We start from the raw sequence: 21,684 nt of genomic DNA, 5'->3' as shown, positions 1-21,684 counted from the left end.
CTCCTAAAATCATTGCAAATTTAAAGTTTATTGATACCAAAACTATGGAAGTATAAAATGTAAAACATATATCTGAACAAAGGAACCGGCGTAATCATCTTAGATACGGAAAAATAAGAATCAGAAGTACTGCTTCCTACTCAGCCATTTGCAAGCACAAACAAATTCAACTAGTGACGTCGGTAATATTTGTCACGTGACTTGGCGAACCCACGAACATTGTGCGTAGTCCTTCCCCTCACTTGTTTAATTTCGTTTAGTGGAAGAAACATCGTAATAACACTAAAGAATGTCACTTGGCAAGTCACATTCTGTGCAAGCTGCCAATCTTGGCTTCGATTTCGTCACTAGCGTTTTAGTTTCGATTTGAAGTCCAAAACAACCAATGCAAGTAAGTGACGTCGGTAATATTTATCACGTGACTGTTGACGACTCCACGAACGTTGTGCTGCGTCTTTCAGGCATTCCCTTCACCTGTTTCTGCTTGCTAGTTTAGTTTCGTTTAGAAGTCGAAGGAGTACAGATGTAGGACTACATGTGACTTTTCAAGTGCGAGCTGTCAAATCTTTGTGCCGTTCGATTTAATCACTAGCATTTTAGTTTCGATTTTAAGTGCAAAGGATTATATAAAAGGATATATATTGTTCCTCACGGTTCCCATTATACTTGGTACCGTACTATGTTGTCAAGAGATTACGGGAACAGGGGAAGAGGAAGAGGGCGGGGACGAGGACGAGGAAGGAGAAGAGAAGAAGAAAATGAAATAGGTAAGATAGTTTTCAAGAAAACGAAATAGGCATGTCACTCCATCTTAAATTGGTTACTTAGAATTTCAGAATGATTTCTTTAACAAATTAACCCCCCAATTGAAGCTAACACTTTAATTAAAGTACGGAGACCCATGGTCGTCACCCCGAAATTGAACTGAAGATTTTAAACCTATCACACGAATGTAATTGTCATTGGTTTCAATATTTTCGTTAAAATATTATTTTATTTATTCCAATTCTGTATTTGTATTAAGTTTAAAAGTTTCTCTTAATTACCGATGCGTAGACTGTTACAGAAAATTGTATTATTATTATTAGCCATATGGTGCAAGGAAGCCTGAGGCTTATACTGAACAAGCCAAAAAAAAAAAAAAAAAAAAATTCTGAATTGCCCCAAGAGAGAGAGAGAGAAGTAGAAGGGAATCACCAAGAAAGAGAAGAATGATTATATCTAGCTGAGGACCATGGGTGTGCCAAGCCCATACTCACCAGATGTGAGCTCCTGGGGTTACGTATTTTAAATATAAACTTTTTTTTTTTTTTTTTAACAACCCGGTTTCCAAAACCGGCTGGGTGACACCATTGAATACTCTTATAGAAAATAAATCCCGGTACCCCCCCCTCCAACTCAGCCATGTTGTGAAAAAGACTCATAAAAATCCCTCCCCCCCCATCGACGGGATTCAAACTCAGTTCTTCTCCATCTGGTGTGCAGAGGAGGGCGATTCTATCAACTGTGCTACCCATGAGAACTTCAGTAGTCATATCATCAAAACCTTCCCCTCCTACCGACATAGCAAGTTCTACTCGTGCCAATTCCACCATATTTCCTGAATGAACTGACTCTGGCCATACATTTTTCCACACACATTTAACGTTGACGGTTTTTACTTCTTTCAGCGATAAAGCTATTTCTGATACCGTCCACAATTGAGAAATGTTTCCATGCCTCCTTCAATAGATTCGGAATTAATTTTTTTCCAAAATCCATTGTAACGATTTTCTGATGTAATGAGATTTAAAGGTGGATATAATGCCTTGATCTAATGGCTAAATGAAAGAAGTTGTATTAACCTAGTACAACTGTGGTGGTAGGAACATAACTTCAACATTTGGGTGATTTAAATCTTTTGGATGGCCTGGTGTGCTAGCCAATAGTAATAAAACTTTGAAATCAAGATTTTTCAACAAGCACAAGTTCAAAAGCACAGAATGTAACATGGGGATTTCCTAACAAAATAAAATACAGGGATTTCTCAATAATTTTTCTTGACTAGCAAGTCAACAGCAGGGATTTGAAATGAGTGGAAATGTTGAAAAATTACATCCAACGTAACAGCAGGGTTTCCCCCACACAAAAGCCCAAAAATACCCTGTTGTGCAAGGTTTACCGAAATTCTCTAACCGTGTTATATAAGTATCGAGTTGTGCGAGGATTGCTGCAATTTATCAATTGTGTTAGAGCGAAACCGTGTCGTAGAAGTACCGTGTTATACAGGGGTTGCCTGTATAATCCGCCTCCACTTTCACTTTATCTACCATTCAGTAGAATGGTTGCTTATTCATGATTCATTCACATCATGAATAAGCAAACTAACAGAAAAACGTATCTGTGAAAAGATGTAAACCTCCCGAAAACTTCCACATTCATTTCACAAATATATGTGGTCTCATTTCCAACTTCACTGACATCCATCTGATTGAGTTATTTAAAGCCTTGAGTGGATTGAGTAAACTGAATGTTAATGTCATTCTTCAACTTGCTGAGACTAATGATGGGTCATAAATTCAATTTGAGGAAGGATGGTTGCAGGATAGATGTGTGGAAATTTGCCTTTAGCAGCCAGCAGGTAGTTGATTGTTGGAATAGGCTTCCATCTGTTGTTGTGGAAGTGGATGGGTTGAATAAATTCAAAGAAGGACTATACAATTTCTTGGAGAGTATGGATGGGTGTTAGACTGGGGGTTCGAGCCCATGCCCACCAAATACGGAGGATGCAGAAAGGTCAGGGAATGACCACTGCATATCCCCAGAGCAATATGGCCTTAGTTGCTAATGCTCCTAAAAACCAAACAAAACAAACAATGGATGGGTGAACTGTGAGTTTTTTTGTTTTTTTTTTTTGGGTGATGCTATATAAATTTGCTTCCTTGCCACTAGCTACAATTCAGTCTATGCAAGAAAGCAAGTATAAATTATATGTAAAGCAAGTATAAAGCAAGAAAACAAGTACCGTATTTCTTTGATTCTAAGATGCACTTTTTTCCCCCTATAAATGTCTCTAAAAATGGGATGCGTCTTACAATCGTAGGTTTTTTTTTTCTTTTTTTTTTTTTTTTTCAAATTTTCCCGCGCTTTGCACACGGCACCACACGTTTTGTTTTTATGCAGAAACCCCGCCTCCAAGTTTGTCCATTATCGCATTCTTCAATTCCATTGGAGAATAAAGTGGCGTGGGTGATTTCATGCGGTTTTGAAATTCAAAGCCACCGTTATTTCATTATAGTGGAGCTCACTCAACAAAAATTAGGAAATTTTGTTTGTATCTTCAAAAGTACGTAAGAAGTGGATTACTGTATTTTGTTCATTTTGATTCCTTATTGCACATTAAAATGTTGTCAAAAAGATTGCACTATGAAGCCGTATTGAAACGAACAAAAAGTTTTTGTGTATGCAAAAGAACATGGAAATAGAGCTGCGGGTGGACATTTTGACATTAGTGAAATAAACATTCATCACTGGAGAAATGATCGCAATTACATATTTTCATGCAAAGCAACAAACAAGTGCTACAGGGTCTAAGAAAGGAAGATTTCCACAAATCGATGAAGCTGTGATACGTTTTGTAATGGAGACACGTGCAAAAGGATTACCCATCACTCAACAAGCCATGCAATTGAAAGCCGAAGAAATTGCCAAGTCCATCGGAATAGAGAAAATAGTTTTTAAAGGCAGTCGTGGCTGGTGCAACAGACTCGTGCATTGTAGTGGATTATTGTTAAGGTGCTGAACATTTATCTGTCAAAAATTTCCTGCAGACTTTCAACAGAAGTGGATTAACTTTCAGCGGCAGGTGATGAAATTAAGGAAAAAAAGAAACTGAGTTTAGTCAAATTGGAAATGCTGATGAAACTCTGGTCTTCTTCAATATGCATCGAAATTACACCGTCAACACTAAAGGTGCTAAATAAATCAAGATTACTGTATAAGCATGGGCTACAAAAAGCAGCATATCACTGTGATGCTATGCATCACAGTGATATGCTGCTGTGTTGTTATGCATCACCACTGATGGTTGAAAGTTGCCACCATGTTTAATTTTAAATTGAAAAACCATACCAAAGAATGAAATTTTCCCCAAAGATGTTATTGTGCATGCACAAAAAAATGGATGGATGTCGGCAGAGTTTACGGAAGACTGGCTAAATGTTGTGTGGAATAGACGTCCTGGAAGTCTTCGTAACCCACCTAGCATGCTAGTACTTGATGCATTTCGTGGACATTTGTCCAAACGGGTCAAAAATAAAATTGTGCAAAAATGTGGTGACTTAGTTGTGATTCCTGGTGGTATGACTAACTAACTGCAGCCACTCGACGTTTCAGTCAACAAACCATTTAAGGATTACTTGAGAAAGGAATATGAATCCTGGTTGTTGACTGACAACCTTCCGAAAAAATTAAGAAAGCGCCGGCATCAAAATTGGCAGAATGAGTATCAACAGCTTGGAAGCTAATCCCAGTAAGAATAGCGCAGCACTCATTTAAAAAATATTGCATCACCAATGCTCTAGATGGCTCAGAAGACGATATATTATGGGATAATGAAGATAATGACAGCTCAGAAGAATCAGACTCTGAATGTGAAGTAGACTCTGATATTGATTCAGATGCAGATATCGACTGCTCAGAAGATTCAGAAGGAAGTGACGAATAACATACCTACTGATAAATACTATTGTTGTTAGTAAATTGAATTCTATTATAATAAAAATATTTGTTAGATATATTTTAGCGTTTTATTTTATTTATTTATTTTTTCTTAGAATCAAAGCTTTTTTTCTGTTGATGGTACTGAAATTAAGGTGCATCTTACAATTGATGACGTCTTAGAATCGAAGAAATACGGTATATGTTTAGTATAAAGATCTTCTAAAGAAGCTCTCATCTGATGGAGCTGCAATCACTATCCGATTTTCTCTTTGACTACTCTCTGAAAACAATGATGATAGATGGCTCTATCTTCTGACTTCTCCACTTAATGCTGGTGTTCTGCAAGTTTCTTTCTCACACTCTTTTCCTCTTGAATATTAATGATCTTTCTCTACTGACTGTAAATCCTCCGATAGCTCTCTCTCTCTCTCTCTCTGTCTCTGCATAAACACATCACAAATATTGCTTCCTCTGTATCAAAAAAACTGGGTTTTGTTTTTTCACTCTCAACATTGCCTTTCTTGAAAACACCAACCCAGCACTGTACAAATCTCAAATCTACCCTACTGGAATATTATTCCCACATTTAGGGTGGCACCTCCAAAACCTTTCGCAAGCTCCTAACTATTCAAAACAGGGCAGTTTGATTAATTAATGACCATCTGTTAGCCTCTCTCCACTTTCTGTTTTGTAGATATCACAGATTTCAATTTCTGCAGTATGCCTTTTTTATAAATATTTCCACTGGCACTGTTCTTCTGAATTGGCTCTGTAATTCTCCCCTCTTCGAAACCAGTGTGAACACCACTGCAACTAGTGAGCATTCATTTACTGTCCAACTGTAAACTCAGAACCATTTTATCCTCTTCCTCATTTATCTCTTCTACTTCCATTCTCTGGAGCAACCTTTTTTCACGTGTATATTTCCCAAAATTACAATCTACAGACATTCAAGTCTAATGTGAACAACTGTCTTCTACCTTCTCATCTTCAATCCATCCACAGACGGAGCAATATGGCCTTAGTTGCTAATGCTCCTAAAAACCAAATAACAACAACAACCATCCACAGTACTGAGTGTTGTAGGTTCTAATACCCTTTGCATTTGGGAGTTTTATTAAAAAATAATAATTTTCTTGCTTAACTTATCTCCCCCCCCCCCATAATACAAAATTTAACATTTGTGCAACCAAAAATGATCATTCAGAAAAGTGAAAAACGTAATGGGTGTGATAATGTATTCTTTTAGTGCATCTTTTAAAACTTCCATTTTCTTCCTTGTAGCAAATATTTCTATCACCATAATTTAGAATATAGACTATATGGTGCCATTCATAATATTCCAATAAAGGTTTTCATATTTTATAAAACAGTAGTACACTTTAGACTGAAAATAATGTTCTGTACAAAATTTTTCATCAATACTATTTCATTCAAATAAGGCTTGCAAAGCACTAATTAATTAATAAGAGAAGTTGGCCAGAATTTTCATATAATTTCATTATACAGCGAAACCTCCCTTAATGGACACTTCTCTAAAAAGATATCTCTTGTTGTGGACATGCAGCCTTGGGTCCCAGCCAAGACGTATTAGAAATTACATGTTAGATGACCTCTCCAAAACGGACACACTCTAATATGGACACACACTTTTGCTATATTCAATTTTATTTTATGGACATGTCCACAAACCTTTACATAACTAAAATGTTATTATGTGAATAGAGTGCATGATACAAATCTGAAATCATTTACAAGTAATAGACGAAACCTTAAAGTTTATATTAACCAACTGGAAAAGTGCACTCTGCAGTAGATGGCAGCATAATCACAAAACTAATCGTAGTAGAATTTACCAACCCCAAGAATGTGCAGTGTGTACTTTGGTTCAACGAGCTGCAGTCTGCTGCTGCTGTTATGCATAAAAACATAATTTAAAAAGAAGCCATTGAGTAGACACAGTTTTTCAATGCTATGGAAAATTCATAAAGGACACCTGTGCAATTATCCTGGTAGAGGTGGTGGTGGTGGTGGTGGCCGAACAGAATCATTGAGAGTGCAGGTGAGCTGTTTTGAGGAATTTTAACACAAAACCCAGAAAAATCCATATGATGTACTTATGAACTTAACAAGTCATGAACTTAACATGTCAAGGTCAATGGTGAGTAACATGTTACGTCACATCCCCATCTGAACATGAAACCATACATCTTGCCCAGAAGCTGTTGACTAAATCACAAGGACAGAATTTTGTCATTAAATTTCTCTGATTAGTCTTGCTGCCATCTACTGCAGCTGCACATTTTCAATTGGTGAATATAAACTTGAAGATATCATCTATCACTTGTAAGTGGTTTGTGTTATTGTTTTGTTTTTTTTTTATGAAAACCCCAAACACGAAAGGTATCAAAACTTATAGTACTTAGCACCGTGCATGGGTTGAAGGAGAAGTATGGGGGGAGGGGGATGCCGGAAACTTTGCTGTAGAGACTAAACATGGTTTTCACCACTTCAAACCTCCCCTATTCACATAATAATATTTTAGTTATGTAAGGGTTTATGGACACTGTACATTCAATATTCCTGCCTGTATATATAAAAATAAAAATACTATGTAAAGCTTGACATTACTACAAGAGAGTTGCAAAATTTTTCAATGAAACAAATTTGGATATATTCTCTTCAAACAGAAAACTATATTACTTTCATAACTTCTTTAGCACAGAAGTGTACAGCTTTTTGACTGAGGGACAATGACAATTTTCCTATGCCTCACTTGGCAGTGAGAAATGGCAGTCTTTTAAGTAGCTATATACAAAGCATGGTAATTTTTTAAGTAATGAAATTCCTTGCTGTTTGCAGCAGGGCTGTATGTAGAAATTTAAAAAGTGAGAGATTTTGACCATTGGGCAGGAGTGTATCATATTACATTAAAAAATTCTATGTGAGTATAAATTATGAATATGGACTAAAACTAGTATTGATCTAATTATCCTAATGATAATGAAACTGCCAAACTGATTTTTTTTTTTTTTTTTTACATTCTGTAAAAATCGCAAAAAAAGTTATAAACTCGCAGTAGAATTTTATTTATTTATTTCGTATGATGTGATCAATACACGAAGGAACTAGTTTTTTCTTGCTTCCTTCGTGATATCCAGCCCGAGGCGGGAATCGAACCTGCGACCTTTGGGTTGCCAGGCAGGCACTTTACCTACCCGGCTAGCCCGGTCGGCACAGTAGCATTTATCTAATGTGATGTGTAATAAAAACAGAATAACAGTTTCATTTTCACACTAACAAGTTTTACACATTTTATTGTAACACAGCTTCTTCAACAAATAGGATTCATGCTGTAAGAGAGTGCCCAATCATTTAGCATCCTTATAATTCAACATTTTATTGATATACCCATTACTATATGCTCAAGTAATATTGTATTCCCACTTTATTTTTTTACATTATATTTTATTTTGTAATGTTCTATTGAAATCACCCTTGAATTTCTCAGAAAAATCTCCACCTTTCCTTTCTGCCTACTGGTTCACACTAGTTATATTTCAGTAATACCTCAATTTTAATACTTTACAATTAACTTTAATATTCTTATAGACTTAAATCACTGTATATAAGTATGCTGTAGTATTCTTTTATAAATATGAATAAATATGTTAATAAATTTAACATTTTTGTCACATTTACAAGTTTTTTTTTTTTTTTTTGTGGCTCTTCAAGGTTTTGGCTATCTAGAAAAATTTATTTTCCAACTGTCACAGATAACTGTGAGTCTGACATACAATGCTATTTATCTATTACTTCTTCCATTAGAAATTTTGCTATTGCATTACAGTAGCATAACTCAGATATTTTTGCCTCCCTTCCCAAACAACAATATAGAAATAAATCTCTTTCTTGTTTGAGCATAATAATGATCATTATCGATATATGTTGAATGTTTTGTGTGTAGAAAAGATTCAGGATTTATTTAAAACTTATTTGAATTATTATTGTTTTCTGATTATCAAAAAATAACACTTTTTTTTTTTTTTTTTTGTTTACTTAGGCAACAGAATTTCACGATTTGCAGGTCAACAACTTGAGCATCAGGAAGCAAGAAATGATATCACTCAAAACACACAGCAAAGAAATACATATTTGCTTCCTACTCACCAAAATCAATATTTGGATAATTTGACAAAACAATATGAAAGACAGACTCCATCATTTGATCAGAAAATGAACTCTAGTTATCCTGAAAAAGTTAAAGAAAATGGCAGCTGCAATAAACTTATTGAGAAGGTTGCAGATCTACAAATTAATACAAAAGAAAATTTGCTCCCTTCTAGACCAGATTTTGGTTCAGAAGGTACAACTATTAATCTGATATGTAATTACTTCGAGCTTACTGTTAATAGCAGAAACATTTTTCATTATGATGTCACTATTAAGGAAAAAATGAAACCAAATCAGAGGATTGGCCTAGAAACAAGGCGCTGTATAATAGATCAACTTAACAGAAATAATTTTGAGAGTTTAGAATTGGCTTTTGATGGACAAAAGAATATTTATACAGCTAAACAATTACCAAACCAAAAAGAAAGATATTCAGTATGCTTAAATAAAAACAATAAAACTACAGATTATTATGTTGAAATACAGCCAGTCCAAAAAGAAAATGGAACTAATGTAATTAATTTTGGCCAAAGTTCTTTTCCACAAGATGCAGTTGCTGCTCTTGATGTAATCCTGAGACACAGAAAACCACCATTTGAAGAAGTTATCTGCAGAAGAAATTTTTTTCCATTTAGTGAGCAAAATCTGCATCCTATTGATGGAATAAGTGAAATATGGTATGGGTATTATCAAAGTGTGCGTGTCTGTCAGAGAGGTGTGATACTGAATGTTGATATGACAGCCAAAGCATTCTATTCTAGTGGAGAAGTTATAGACTTTGCAAATGAATTTCTAAGAGCTAATATAACCAGAGACCAAAACGGTATGAAGAAATGGCAAATTGATAAACTTTCTAGAAAGATCAGTGGATTACAAATTCAGGTAACCCATATGCGTTATCCAAGAAAATACCGTGTTATAGGTATATCACAAAAATCAGCAAGGGAATTAACATTTACATTACAAGAAGGTCAGCGAACAGTAGTGAAAAGTGTCGAACAGTATTTCATGGAAGCATATAAGTGGAAACTAAAGTATGGCTATTTACCATGTCTTCAAGTAGGCACTAAGGCCAGAAGTGTTTATTTGCCCTTCGAAGTTTGTAAAGTTATGGAAGGGCAAACAATTAAGGAGTTAAGCGAATTTTCAAAAGCCAAAATGATAAGGGAAACTGCTAAGAAACCTGAAGAAAGATTCCAGATGATCAATAATTCTACCAGAAAGATAAATGGCAGCTGTAAAAATATGCTGAATGATTTTGGCCTGAAAATAAATGTTAAACCAATGCAGGTAACTGGAAGAAGAATTGAACCCCCCAAGATTGAATATAGTAATGGCAATTTACTTCCTAAAAATGGGTCATGGAATATGGACAATAAAAATTTTTTTAGATCTGCCGAAATTAAAAAGTGGGTAGTGCTGAACTTCTATCCTTCAGAGTGTAGACATGCCACATTACATAACTTTGTTTGTGACCTCATCAGAAATGGTAATAATACTGGCTTAAAACTGTCTGATCCACTCTATATCAAAAATGACTGCACAATTAATGATCTTTCCCATTTATTGGTTGAAGCTAAGAATTTACAAGCAGAATTTGCATTGATTGTTGTTTCTAAGAAAAATGACAAAAATCTTCATGATGAAATAAAATTTATTGCAGAAACGAAGCTTGGTTTATTAACACAGTGTGTTGACATTAATATAATTGGTACTTCTAGGTGTAAGACACAATATTTTGTTAACGTTTGTCAGAAGATAAATATGAAAATGGGTGGTGTGAATTGTATATTGAATGAGAGAGAGAAACTTCCCATTTTGGTAAAGCCTGTAATTATTATTGGAGCTGATGTAAATCATCCAGCTGCAACAGAAAAAGACAAACCATCCATCGCAGCTGTGGTTGGAAGCCTAGATAGTTTTCCAGCAAGATATGCAGTGTCTTTAAGAGTTCAAAAATCAAGTTATGAAACAGGCAAAAGGGTGGAAATCATCGAAGACCTGAAAGAAATGGTTAAAGAACTGCTGAAAGCTTTTTATCGTAATACTGGTAAAAAGCCAGAAAGAATTCTTTTCTATCGAGATGGTGTCAGTGAAGGCCAGTTTATGCAAGTAAGGAATATTGAGGTGGTTCAGGTTCAAAAGGCATGCACAGAACTACAAAGTAATTATCTTCCTCAGTTGACATTTATTTCAGTGCAGAAACGACATCACACTAGGTTTGCTCCAAGGTCTCTTTCCGATGGAATTGGGAAAGCCAACAATATACCTCCTGGAACAACAGTAGACAGAGATGTAACAAATCCAGTACTCTTTGATTTCTTCCTCTGTAGTCATGAAGGGATCCAAGGTACAAGTCGACCTGCACATTATGTGGTACTCTATGATGACAACAATTTTAAAGCTGATCAGTTGCACAAACTTACATATGCATTGTGCTTCGCATTTGCACGATGTGCACGCAGTGTTTCTATTCCTGTTCCAGCATATTATGCTCATCTTGCAGCCTTTCGAGCAAAGGAATATTTGGGAGCCCAGTGTAATGTAAGGGTGGTATCTTCTCTGTCTAATTATCAGAATTTGATAAAGGTGATACCAGGTTTTGAAAAAGAAATGTTTTTCATATAATGCAGTGACTCTTTTCAGAGTAAGTTGGGCTATTTGTATACTTTTATATGTGTACTGTTGTTCATTCAAATCTGGTAGTAATGGGCATGGTAGCATACATATCCAGTTGTGCCCATTTCTTTCTTTAGTCATGGTATAATGACAGTTTTACAATATATATATTTGTACAATTTTTATGTATTTCAGATTCTGCTTGTTCAGCCTTGGAAGCAGTTAACTTTATTTTTATTCTATTCTATTTATTACTATTAAGGTTATTTTTATTCTATCAGAATATAATAATGGATCCAGCAGTAGGTTTTGACTTTGTTGTAATTTTATTATATTTTAAGAAATTAACTTTCATATTATAAAAGTTATATACATTTTTATATAGTGACGTGATTTGGCACTATCATAATGTTAATAATCATTTCTTGTACAAAAATAGTGTGTTTAGTGAAATCTGAGCTGCACACCATTGTCATGCAGAAGGGTAAAATATACAGACGTTGACTAGAATTTGTGGGTTGGTCACTCAGACATGCCTCTCTAACATGCTGCTGTTTTCTACAGCAGCAGCATGTTAGAGAGGCAACAAGAGGAAGCAATACTCTTGATCTAGTAATTGACAATGATTCTTCGTGCATTACGAATCTGCAGGTAAAGGACCCACTTGGTAGCAGCAATCACGGTATACTAATGTGGAATTTAATTAAAGACATAACTACTGCCAAGGGTAAGGGAAAGGCATTTGCTTTCATAAGGGTGACGGCAGAGGTCTCAGGCAGTTTTTAAATAGTGTGCAGTGGGACCAACAGCAAATTCTAAATGGAGCAGTTCAACTTATTGTTATTTTTATTCTATCAGAATATAATAATGGATCCAGCAGTAGGTTTTGATTTTGTTGTAATTTTATTGTATTTTAAGAAATTAACTTTCATATTAATGGCCCCATCATAATGTTAATAATCATTTTTTGTACAAAAAATAGTGTGTTTAGTGAAATCTGAGCTGCACACCATTGTCATGCAGAAGGGAAAAATATACAGATGTTGACTAGAATTTGTGGGTTGGTCACTCAGACATGCCTCTCTAAAATGCTACTGTTTTCTACAGCAGCAGCATGTTAGAGAGGCAACAAGAGGAAGCAATACTCTTGATCTAGTAATTTGCAATGATTCTTCGTGCATTACGAATCTGCAGGTAAAGGACCCACTTGGTAGCAGCAATCATGGTATACTAATGTGGAATTTAATTAAAGACATAACTATTGCCAAGGGTAAGGGAAAGGCGTTTGCTTTCATAAGGGTAACTGCAGAGGTCTCAGACAGTTTTTAAATAGTGTGCAGTGGGACCAACTGATGATGTTACCAACAGCAAATTCTAAATGAAAGTATTCAGGGAAGTAATCAAAGAAACTACTAGGCTTTTCACACTAACAAAGAAATACTGTTCAAGACTTAGAACAAAATGGATGTCAGATGAATTGTTGAGACATGTGCCAGAGAAGAAAGTGCATGAGATGCATATAAATTATCAGGTGACACAGAAGCCTATGGCAGATATAAATTAGTCTGTAATCAAAGCAAAGCTAAGGCAGATTATGACAAGTCTCTGGCAAAGAAAACCAGCAAACACTTCTAAACACTCATTATAATATTAAGAAATAATGATCTGTACATTTTCAGTTTTTTATGGATTGTGTATTTGATGATCCTTCAAACTTGCATTAATCATGTTTACCATAAAAGGCATGTAGCTGTCATTGCACTCCTTTTTTTTTTTTTTTTTTTTAATCACCTGATATATTGTATGCTTGACCCTCCACTGCTAATGTGATATCTGGCAGGCAACACTTTTTAAATTTTTTCTGCTATTTATTTAAATTTGGAAATGAAATCAAATCCTATTGTATATCTTTCCCCACCAGTGAAGGCCAGTTTATCCAAGTAAGGAATTTCTGCTTTCACTTTTATATATGATAGATTATAAGAAATCAATTTTTTGTTTGGTATTTAACAGACACCAGCAAAAGCATCTGTCTTTTCTGTACTCAACTCTTATTCCCAGATGGTGTTTGTGAGATGCCAGTGGGAACTTTCTAATTTTATCACGGAGCTTTGGTTTAATCGGCTAAATGCAAACTGACAAAAATACAATTGTTCATGTTGTAGCATCTGTCAGACATGAGATGAGCATCTGTGTGTCAGTTCGAAGAATCAGTGACCTTTTATAAGAAATATGATAAAAATATTCATTATTGTTACTATTGGTTTCTTTTATTTTTGATCAATATATTTTTTTTTGTTAGTGAGCTTAGAATGTCATAATTAATACCATTTTCAATTAAGTAAAGAAGCCAAAAAATTCATTTTTTTATAACTGAAACAAAAAAGACATCTTACTGATACCACATGAACATATTTGTTCCATTTAGGATGCAAGTGATAGAGGATTAAAACAGTAGCTTTGATGATACTTAAAATTGTCGAGAATATGATCAAATAATGATCAATTTTTGGAACCAAACTCCCCTTATTATACTGCATAAACTTTTTGCCATAATTTTTAAACAGTTTATTAATCTTCCTAGGTGTATTTCTGGTATATAAAGAGTCTTTTATTTATTTCATATAAAGATTTAATGTTTCTACAATTTGCTGGAGCAGCCAAGTTTGTAAATTTTAATTTATTTTCAAATAAAGACCTTTCAAATGCACAGCTGTGTAGATTGGATTCCAAATATTTTTCAACTAAATAATGATAAATTTTTGGAACCAAACTCCCCTTATTATACTGCATAAACTTTTTGCCATGCATACAAATGGTTATGTTGTATAACACTTGTGAAGCAAGTTATGTTTCAGGTTTATTTAGTTTTATGTCTAATTTCAATGCATGTACGTTATGCATCTAGAACTGGTTATGTATAAATGCTGTGTATTTATATTTGCAGAAATGTTAATCTTCTATCACTTGTGGCATCTGTGCAATACTCCTTTCTGTTTTAATTATGAAAAATTCATTTTTAGCTTTTTAACTGAAGACATCTATCTAAACCTAATTAAAAAAATATATCAAACAAAATTAAATAAGTGAAACCAATAATAATAATAAAGTTTTTAATCGCATTTTTTTTAGAATTTTCATGGTCACCCTGGATTGAAACCAAGACATGCACATTGCATCTGGAAGACATAATGCAAACTTCTGTATTTTTGTAAGCTGTTTGTGTTTAGTCAATGAAATCACAGTTCTACAGTAAGATTAGACACGTGTTGCTGGTGTCTCACAGTCACCACATGGGATTACGAATTGCCTAGAAAAAAGATGGACACTTTTGTTTGCTTGGCATCTGTTATGTGCCACACAAAATATTAACATCTTGTAATTTATAGTATATTGAAATAAAAACAAAAAATACTCTATAACCAGTCAGAGGATACTGGTGGGAAAAGGTACATTGGAGGATTTGATTTCATCTATAAACTTACAAAGTGTAATCTATTAGATGATGTACTAGCAATGGAAGGTAACTTTGTGTTAACTCTGTCAATTTATATTTGTTCATAGTGGAACTGCTGATGATAAATTGTTTTTAAATGAGTTGACTCAGAAACTATTAAATTTATTTGCTTTTGTATTTAATGCTGTAAATACTTTTTGATATTACTTATATTCTAACTATAATAATTATTTTAATGATATGTATTTTAGCCAATTATACTGCTAGTTGACTGGTCTCAACAATAGCTCTTACCCTCCAATTGTTAGTAGTTTGTACTGAAGATGTTTTATGAAATTTTATTTTTTTGGGTGTATATGTATCCATATTATAAAACATGCATGTTTTATAATGTATGCAAATTTGTGTTTATAATAAAGAATATTTAATGTAATTTTAACAAAGTCTATAATAAAAGATCAGATACTTAAATGACACTTAATAACAATAAATTTTACACTTCAGAAATTATGATGTTACCACTGAATAAACAATAAAAGTAAAATTACTGTTTACTCCGGAGAAATGGAACAAATAAGCTGTAGGTAGAATCCTTTAATAAGGTAAAGTAAAAACAAAACAGATTGGTCCACTGGATATTGATTGTTCAACTGTTGATGATCCTGCTCAGGTGGCTAACAAACTAAATGAGTATTTTGCATCTACATTCACATATGAGGATTTATTCAGGAAGGGAAATGCCAGAGGTGAATTAAACTCTGGAAGGGAGCTAGATGATTTGGTAATAACGGAGGAAAGTGGAGGAGAAATTGTTGAAGATAAACATAAAAAAGGCATCCGGGGTGGATGGGATCTATCCAGTTATATTAAAGGAGGGAAACAGCAAAGGAAGTAAGCAAACTCTTAGCCATAATTATGAGAGCTTCCTTGGACTCAGGGGAGGTACCCATGGACTGGAGATGTGCAAATGTGACCCCAATTCACAAAGGAGGATCAAAGGGCGACAACTAATTATAGACCTGTTAGTTTAACTTCTTTTCCAGGAGGCACTGGTTAAAGAAGCACTGCAGGATCATCTAGACAAGACTTCAGAGGCGCCTCCATAGCTAGAGCGGTAGGAGCAGCAGTGCGTAGCACACGATTCTTGATTAGACCGGGATTCGAGCCCGTGACCACCAAATACAGAGGATGCGGAAAGGTCAGGGAATGACCACCGCATATACCCGGAGCAATATGGCCTTAGTTGCTAATGCTCCTAAAAACCAAATGGCAACAACAACAAGACTTCAGTTATAGCTCAGACACAGCATTGTTTTGTTAAGGGAAAGTCTTGCCTGACCAATTTTTGATTGGGTACTATGATGTGGTCACAAAGGAACTGGATGCAGGGAATAACTTTGATATCATATATTTGGATCTTAGAAAGGCTTTTGATACTGTTGCGCATGGAAGAGTGCTGCACAAATTGGAGCATTGGAGGCAAATTGCTGCTATGGATAAAGGGAGGGTTGAGTGGGAGAAGACAGAGAGTGGTAATCAATGGACACTGCTCATCGTGGACTAATGTTATTAGTAGAGTCCCTCAAGTTTCGGTGTTGGGTCCATTGTTGTTTTCTGTATTTATAAATGATATTGATGATGGTATATCAAGCTTAACGTCCAAGTTTGCAAATGATATGAAGGTTGTTAAGGACAGTAATGACAGTATGCTGCTGCAACAGGATCTAGAAAAGTTGAGCAGATGGGCTGAGAGGTGGCAAATGAAGTTTAACATTGACAAATATAAAGTACTACATATGGGAAGCAGTAACCCCAGAGTAACGTATCAACTGTGTGGTACTACACTGACAGTGGTAGAGAATGAAAAGGGCCTGGGGGTAATTGTGCAGGCAGATATAAAGTTTTCTGAGAAGTGCAGATGGTTTGCAAGAGTAGCTCATGGTGTCTTATCAATGATATACAGGAATTTTTCTAGCAGGGATAAGGAGGTGATTATCCCCTTGTGTAAGGCAATGGTCAGGCCACACCTCGAGTACTGTATACAGGTCTGGAGGCCTCATTTTAAGAAGGATGTAGAGTTGTTGGAATGAGTACAGAGAAGGGCAACAAGATTAGTTAATGGAACAAAGGGTTTTTCTTACAAAGAAAGGCTTAAGTTTTGCAAATTACAGTGTCTGGAAATTAGGCACCTGCAAGGTGATCTGAGGTGTATAAAGCCTTGAATGGTTTGAGCATGCTCAATGCTGATGAGATTCTTCCTCTTGCTCAGAATAATCACCTGAGTGGGTATAAATTCAAATTGAGGAAAGACAGTTGTAGGATAGATGTGCAGAAATTTGCCTTTAGCCAGCGGGTAGTTGGTTGGTGGAACAGACTTCCATCCTTTGTTGTGGAAGTTGATCCTAGGCCTACCACAGTGATAATACGATCTCAACGACCTTTATCTCCTATTATCCTGGCATATCACAATGCCTCTCTAAATTCCTACACACCCACTGGATAAAATGTTTACAACTACCTGGCAGAAAACTGTGATCCCTCCTCTTGAGGGTAAAATTCCGATCCCCGTCCCTGTTACAGAATGGCTCAGTGTATTGCATTTCCTGCAGTGGTTGTTACATTGGGGAATCTAGCAGAAGACTCCCAGGCCGCATCTCAGAGCACGGCTGTCGCAGAGTTTTATTGGTCATCTCAACACGATGTTGACCCATGCTGAGATGTCGAAGTCATCGACCACTCGCAACCACCAACGATTGTGGCTAGAATCACTCCACATATCCGGTTGCCATGGTGCTTTTAATTGCAATAAAGGAGCACATATTTATCCTATTATGGAGGCAGTTATCCTCCAGTGTGATGAATGTTGCACACACCCCATGTATGCACTTTGCAGTCACAACTACAAATGTCTAGCTCCAACCAGTGATTGTTGCTTGCACTCGTGCCACACTTTGTTTGCCTCATGGGCATTCTTTGTTTTCGTAGTGAAGTTGGTGAAGAGTCTCATTCAGCTGGTGAACAGTCTCATAGACTTGAAAGCTTCTGTTTTAGTTTTAATTTGTTTTGGTTTTGCTTTACCTTATTAAAAGATTCTACCTACAGCTTATTTGTTCCATTCCTCCAGAGTAAGCAGTAACTTCACCTTTATCATAAATACCAGAGTCCGAGGCCTTTTTAACCTTGAATAAACCATGTTTATTGTCATTGATATGGCAATTTATATCAAAAATTATATACTTTTAGATTATACTATAAGAGCCCCCAGATATGTTGTATATCAATGGGCATTAGGAATACAGCAGATTTCAGAAACGTTGATTGTTTAAACAGTGAGTAGTGATGACATTTTCTTGTTCTCTTGATAAAAAAATAATTTGTGGCACATACCAAATTGCAGTATCAATAATGATATGCAGAGAGGAAGGGTTATACATTGTCTTGCAGAAATATAACAAAGGAGGGATAAGGCCACAAGACAAAACAATTGGATGCCTTAAGGTTAATTATGGAATAAATGAAACAGTAGGAAGGGAAAAAAGCTAACAAACTATCAAATTAATTTTCTAGTAAAAAAATGAATTCAGTACTTCAGTGTCATTTATCTTCATTTAAATTCCTTAGTATATCCATAATAAAATATTATATATTACCTTTAATTTATTTAAATATCTTTATTGCAACACAGAGATAGTGATTTACATAGTGCAGTTGCAACTGCCTGTAACAACACAGTGGCCAGGGGTTAATTTACATTGAAAGGACAGAATTCGTGGGATACCTGGTTGCTGGGCAATGCAATGCTGTCACCCCTCTCGCTAGTGGATGAACCCACCACTTGGCAGGCATATAGGTACACAGCATTACTGCATTCACGTAGATGGTAATTCGATGTCAGTATGGATAAACATGAATTAATCGACTATGAAAGAGGGGTGATAGTGGGTGCCCAATGCAAGGGTCACTCTATCGTGGAGGTGGTACAGAAATTTCACTATCCCCATTCGACAGTATTAAGAGTGTATCGGGAATGCCCACTTTTCGGTATAACATCTCGTGGACAACGCTGTGGGCGGAGAAAGGTGGTGGATGAACGTGGCTGTTGATTTCTGTCTCACATTGTTTCAGCCAACTGGAGAAATGTCTCCACCAAGACCATCAGGCAATCATTAAACACAATAGGTTATGGGAGCCACCGATCCACCAGAGTCCTATGGCTAACACCACGAAAAAGGATGCTATGCCTGAACTGGGCATAAGAACATCAGCACTGGACCTTGGATGACTGACGACAGTCTCCTGGTCCGATGAGTCCCGTTTCCAGTTATTTTGTGCGGATGGGAGGGTACATATCTGGCAGAAACTGCAAGAAGCTATGCACCCTTCATGTCAACAAGGAACTGTTCAGCCAGGACAGTCGGTAATGGTCTGGAGTGTGTTCAACTGGCACACATTGGGACATCTGGTACGACTAGATACATCTCTGAACAGTCTAGGTTACATGTCCATTCTTGCAGACCATCTGCATCCCTTCATGGTCATCATGCACCCACAGGGCAATGGACTCTTCCAGCAGAACAATGTGCCTCCCCCACAGAGCCCTGGTGACAAGAACATAGTTTGTAGAGCATTTTGATTTTACCACCATGGAATGGCCTCCCCATTCATCGGAAATGAACCCTGTGGAGCATCTTTTAGGATGCTGTGGAAAGGTCCATTCGAACTTTGGATCCTCCACCCAGGAATGCGATGGAATTATGGACAGCAGTGCAGCAAGCATGGATGGAAATACCTGTGAAACGCTTTCGTGAACTCAGTGCCTTGCCATGTGACTACCTTTATCCGGGTGAAAGGTGGGCCTGCCCATTACTAGGCAGGTATCCTGTGATTTCTGTCCACTCAGTGTAATGTAAAGACAAAGTTGCCTGAATAAACCAAAAAAAATAAGAGTAAAATAATGAATAACTTAAATAAAAGTATTACAAAAATAGAAAAATTAATTGGGTATAGTAAACATTAAGTGAGCGTACAAAACATTAGCCACAAAATACATAAGAATATACTCATTTTATTCGTTTATTTATACACACAATTTTATAAATATTCTCAAGATTTATATACATTCTCTTATACAGTAGAACCCGGGTAAGAAATTCCAGCATAAGAAGTTTTCCCCCTACTAGGTTTGGTTTCTTAAGTCCCAATTTCACCTCTATATAGTGTAATGTATAATTTTCTTGGGTAAAAGTTTTCCCACATAAGTTTGTGGTAAAGAATTAGTGCATTATTATAATGACGTTTTCCAAATACAGTAAGTCCCCGATTTAATGGACTAATAGGGATGAAGGGGTGTCCTTTAATGCTGAAAGTCCGTTAAATCGAATGTAACTGGGGGGGCATTTTTTATTGTTCTAAATGTAGTTTTTATCTTGCACAACTTTCACGTGTTTTCTACTTCCCTCTGTAGAACCACATTTAGAGCTATCAACACTGTATTTTAAAGAAAAATTTTGCAATTTGGCCATTGATTTATGAACATCAGAAACAGTTTGTTTTTTTATGCCGTAAATTTCACAAACACGTGCAACTGTTTGTGTAATTTCTCAGTTAGCTCTAATTTCTGTGCCACATTTAAGTTCACAGGCTTTCTTTTAACTCCTCTATCACTTGATGCCATTTTAAATTATAAGGATTGCAAAATTAATAAATAAAGTCACAATTCAAAAATCACAGAAATACTCTGTATACAACTTGATCGCACGATAGCTTGATGTGTACTGAGACAAACAAAGCGAGTCGGCAGACCTGCAGTTTAGTGTCCTGAGTCAAGTTCAGCTTGCAAGTCATCGCCTGCTCTTATCTGTAATCAGGGAAAAAAGCTATTTGAACATTTTCCGAAAGAATAAAAAACAATTTCCTGATTTGATTATAAAAATAAAAGTAGGTAATTATTATTATTATTACTTTTTAATTAATAATAACACTGAAGTTTTGTATAAGGGTGCAAGAATATTTGCTGATGCCATCAAGGCAGAGTTAGGTGGCTCGGAAAACTGCTACCTTCTGGGGATACATGGACTAACAGATTAACCGTAGCTGCTAGCAGAGGTGAAAGTCATTCTTGCACTGCTTCTATTGAAATGCAATGAGCAGCAGTCTGGAAAGCAACGAAATGGGGATTTCCGGGACTGCTGGGAGTCATAGGGGAACAAGTAAATACATGGGCTAGGTTAACTGAGTAGAAACATGTGCATGTATACTTGCATGTACACCAATGCTAGGAGTATAGTTAATAAATTTGATGAGCTTCAAGTGCTAGTCAAGACATCAAATGTAGATATTTGTGGGATATCAGAGACGTGGTGTCACACAGACATAAGCAGTGCAGAATTTGAATTTGGGAAGTACAGTGTGTACAGGAAGGGAGGAGGGGTTATGCTGTTAGTTAAGAAGCACAAAATTTAAGGAAGTGTATCCAATTGATGGTGGACAATGCAGTGTTGAGTCTGTTTGGTGTGACATAAACACTGGGAAAGGAAAAATGACAGTAGGCGTGTGTTATAGGCCTAATGAATCTGATGAGTATAATGAGCAATTGTGCAGAGAAATAGTGTGCCAGTAAATCAGTGTCTTATAATGGAGGGTTTTGATTTCCCAGAGATTTACTGGAATTTCTATGTTGGTCACTCACACACTAGCGTGGATTTATTGGATGATTGTTTTCTACAGCAGCATGT

At 35.9% G+C, this 21,684-nt stretch overlaps 1 protein-coding gene across 1 annotated transcript; it reads left to right on the top strand.

Annotated features, from left to right (window-relative positions):
• The first annotated feature begins 318 nt into the window (after window positions 1-318).
• On the top strand, window positions 319-11,651 carry LOC150086049 (protein argonaute-2-like). The gene is made up of 2 exons (XM_090373677.1): window positions 319-767; window positions 8,765-11,651. Exons 1-2 carry the CDS (start codon window positions 680-682, stop codon window positions 11,500-11,502), a joined length of 2,826 nt encoding a protein of 941 aa, XP_090229803.1. The 5' UTR covers window positions 319-679; the 3' UTR covers window positions 11,503-11,651.
• The last annotated feature ends 10,033 nt before the right edge of the window (window positions 11,652-21,684 follow it).

Source organism: Mastigoproctus giganteus, chromosome 5, assembly GCF_048544385.1.
Source record: "Mastigoproctus giganteus isolate SK-2022 chromosome 5, ASM4854438v1, whole genome shotgun sequence".
In the NCBI taxonomy this organism is placed as follows: Eukaryota; Metazoa; Arthropoda; class Arachnida; order Uropygi; family Thelyphonidae; genus Mastigoproctus; species Mastigoproctus giganteus.
This window is presented reverse-complemented; position numbering and strand designations above follow the sequence as displayed.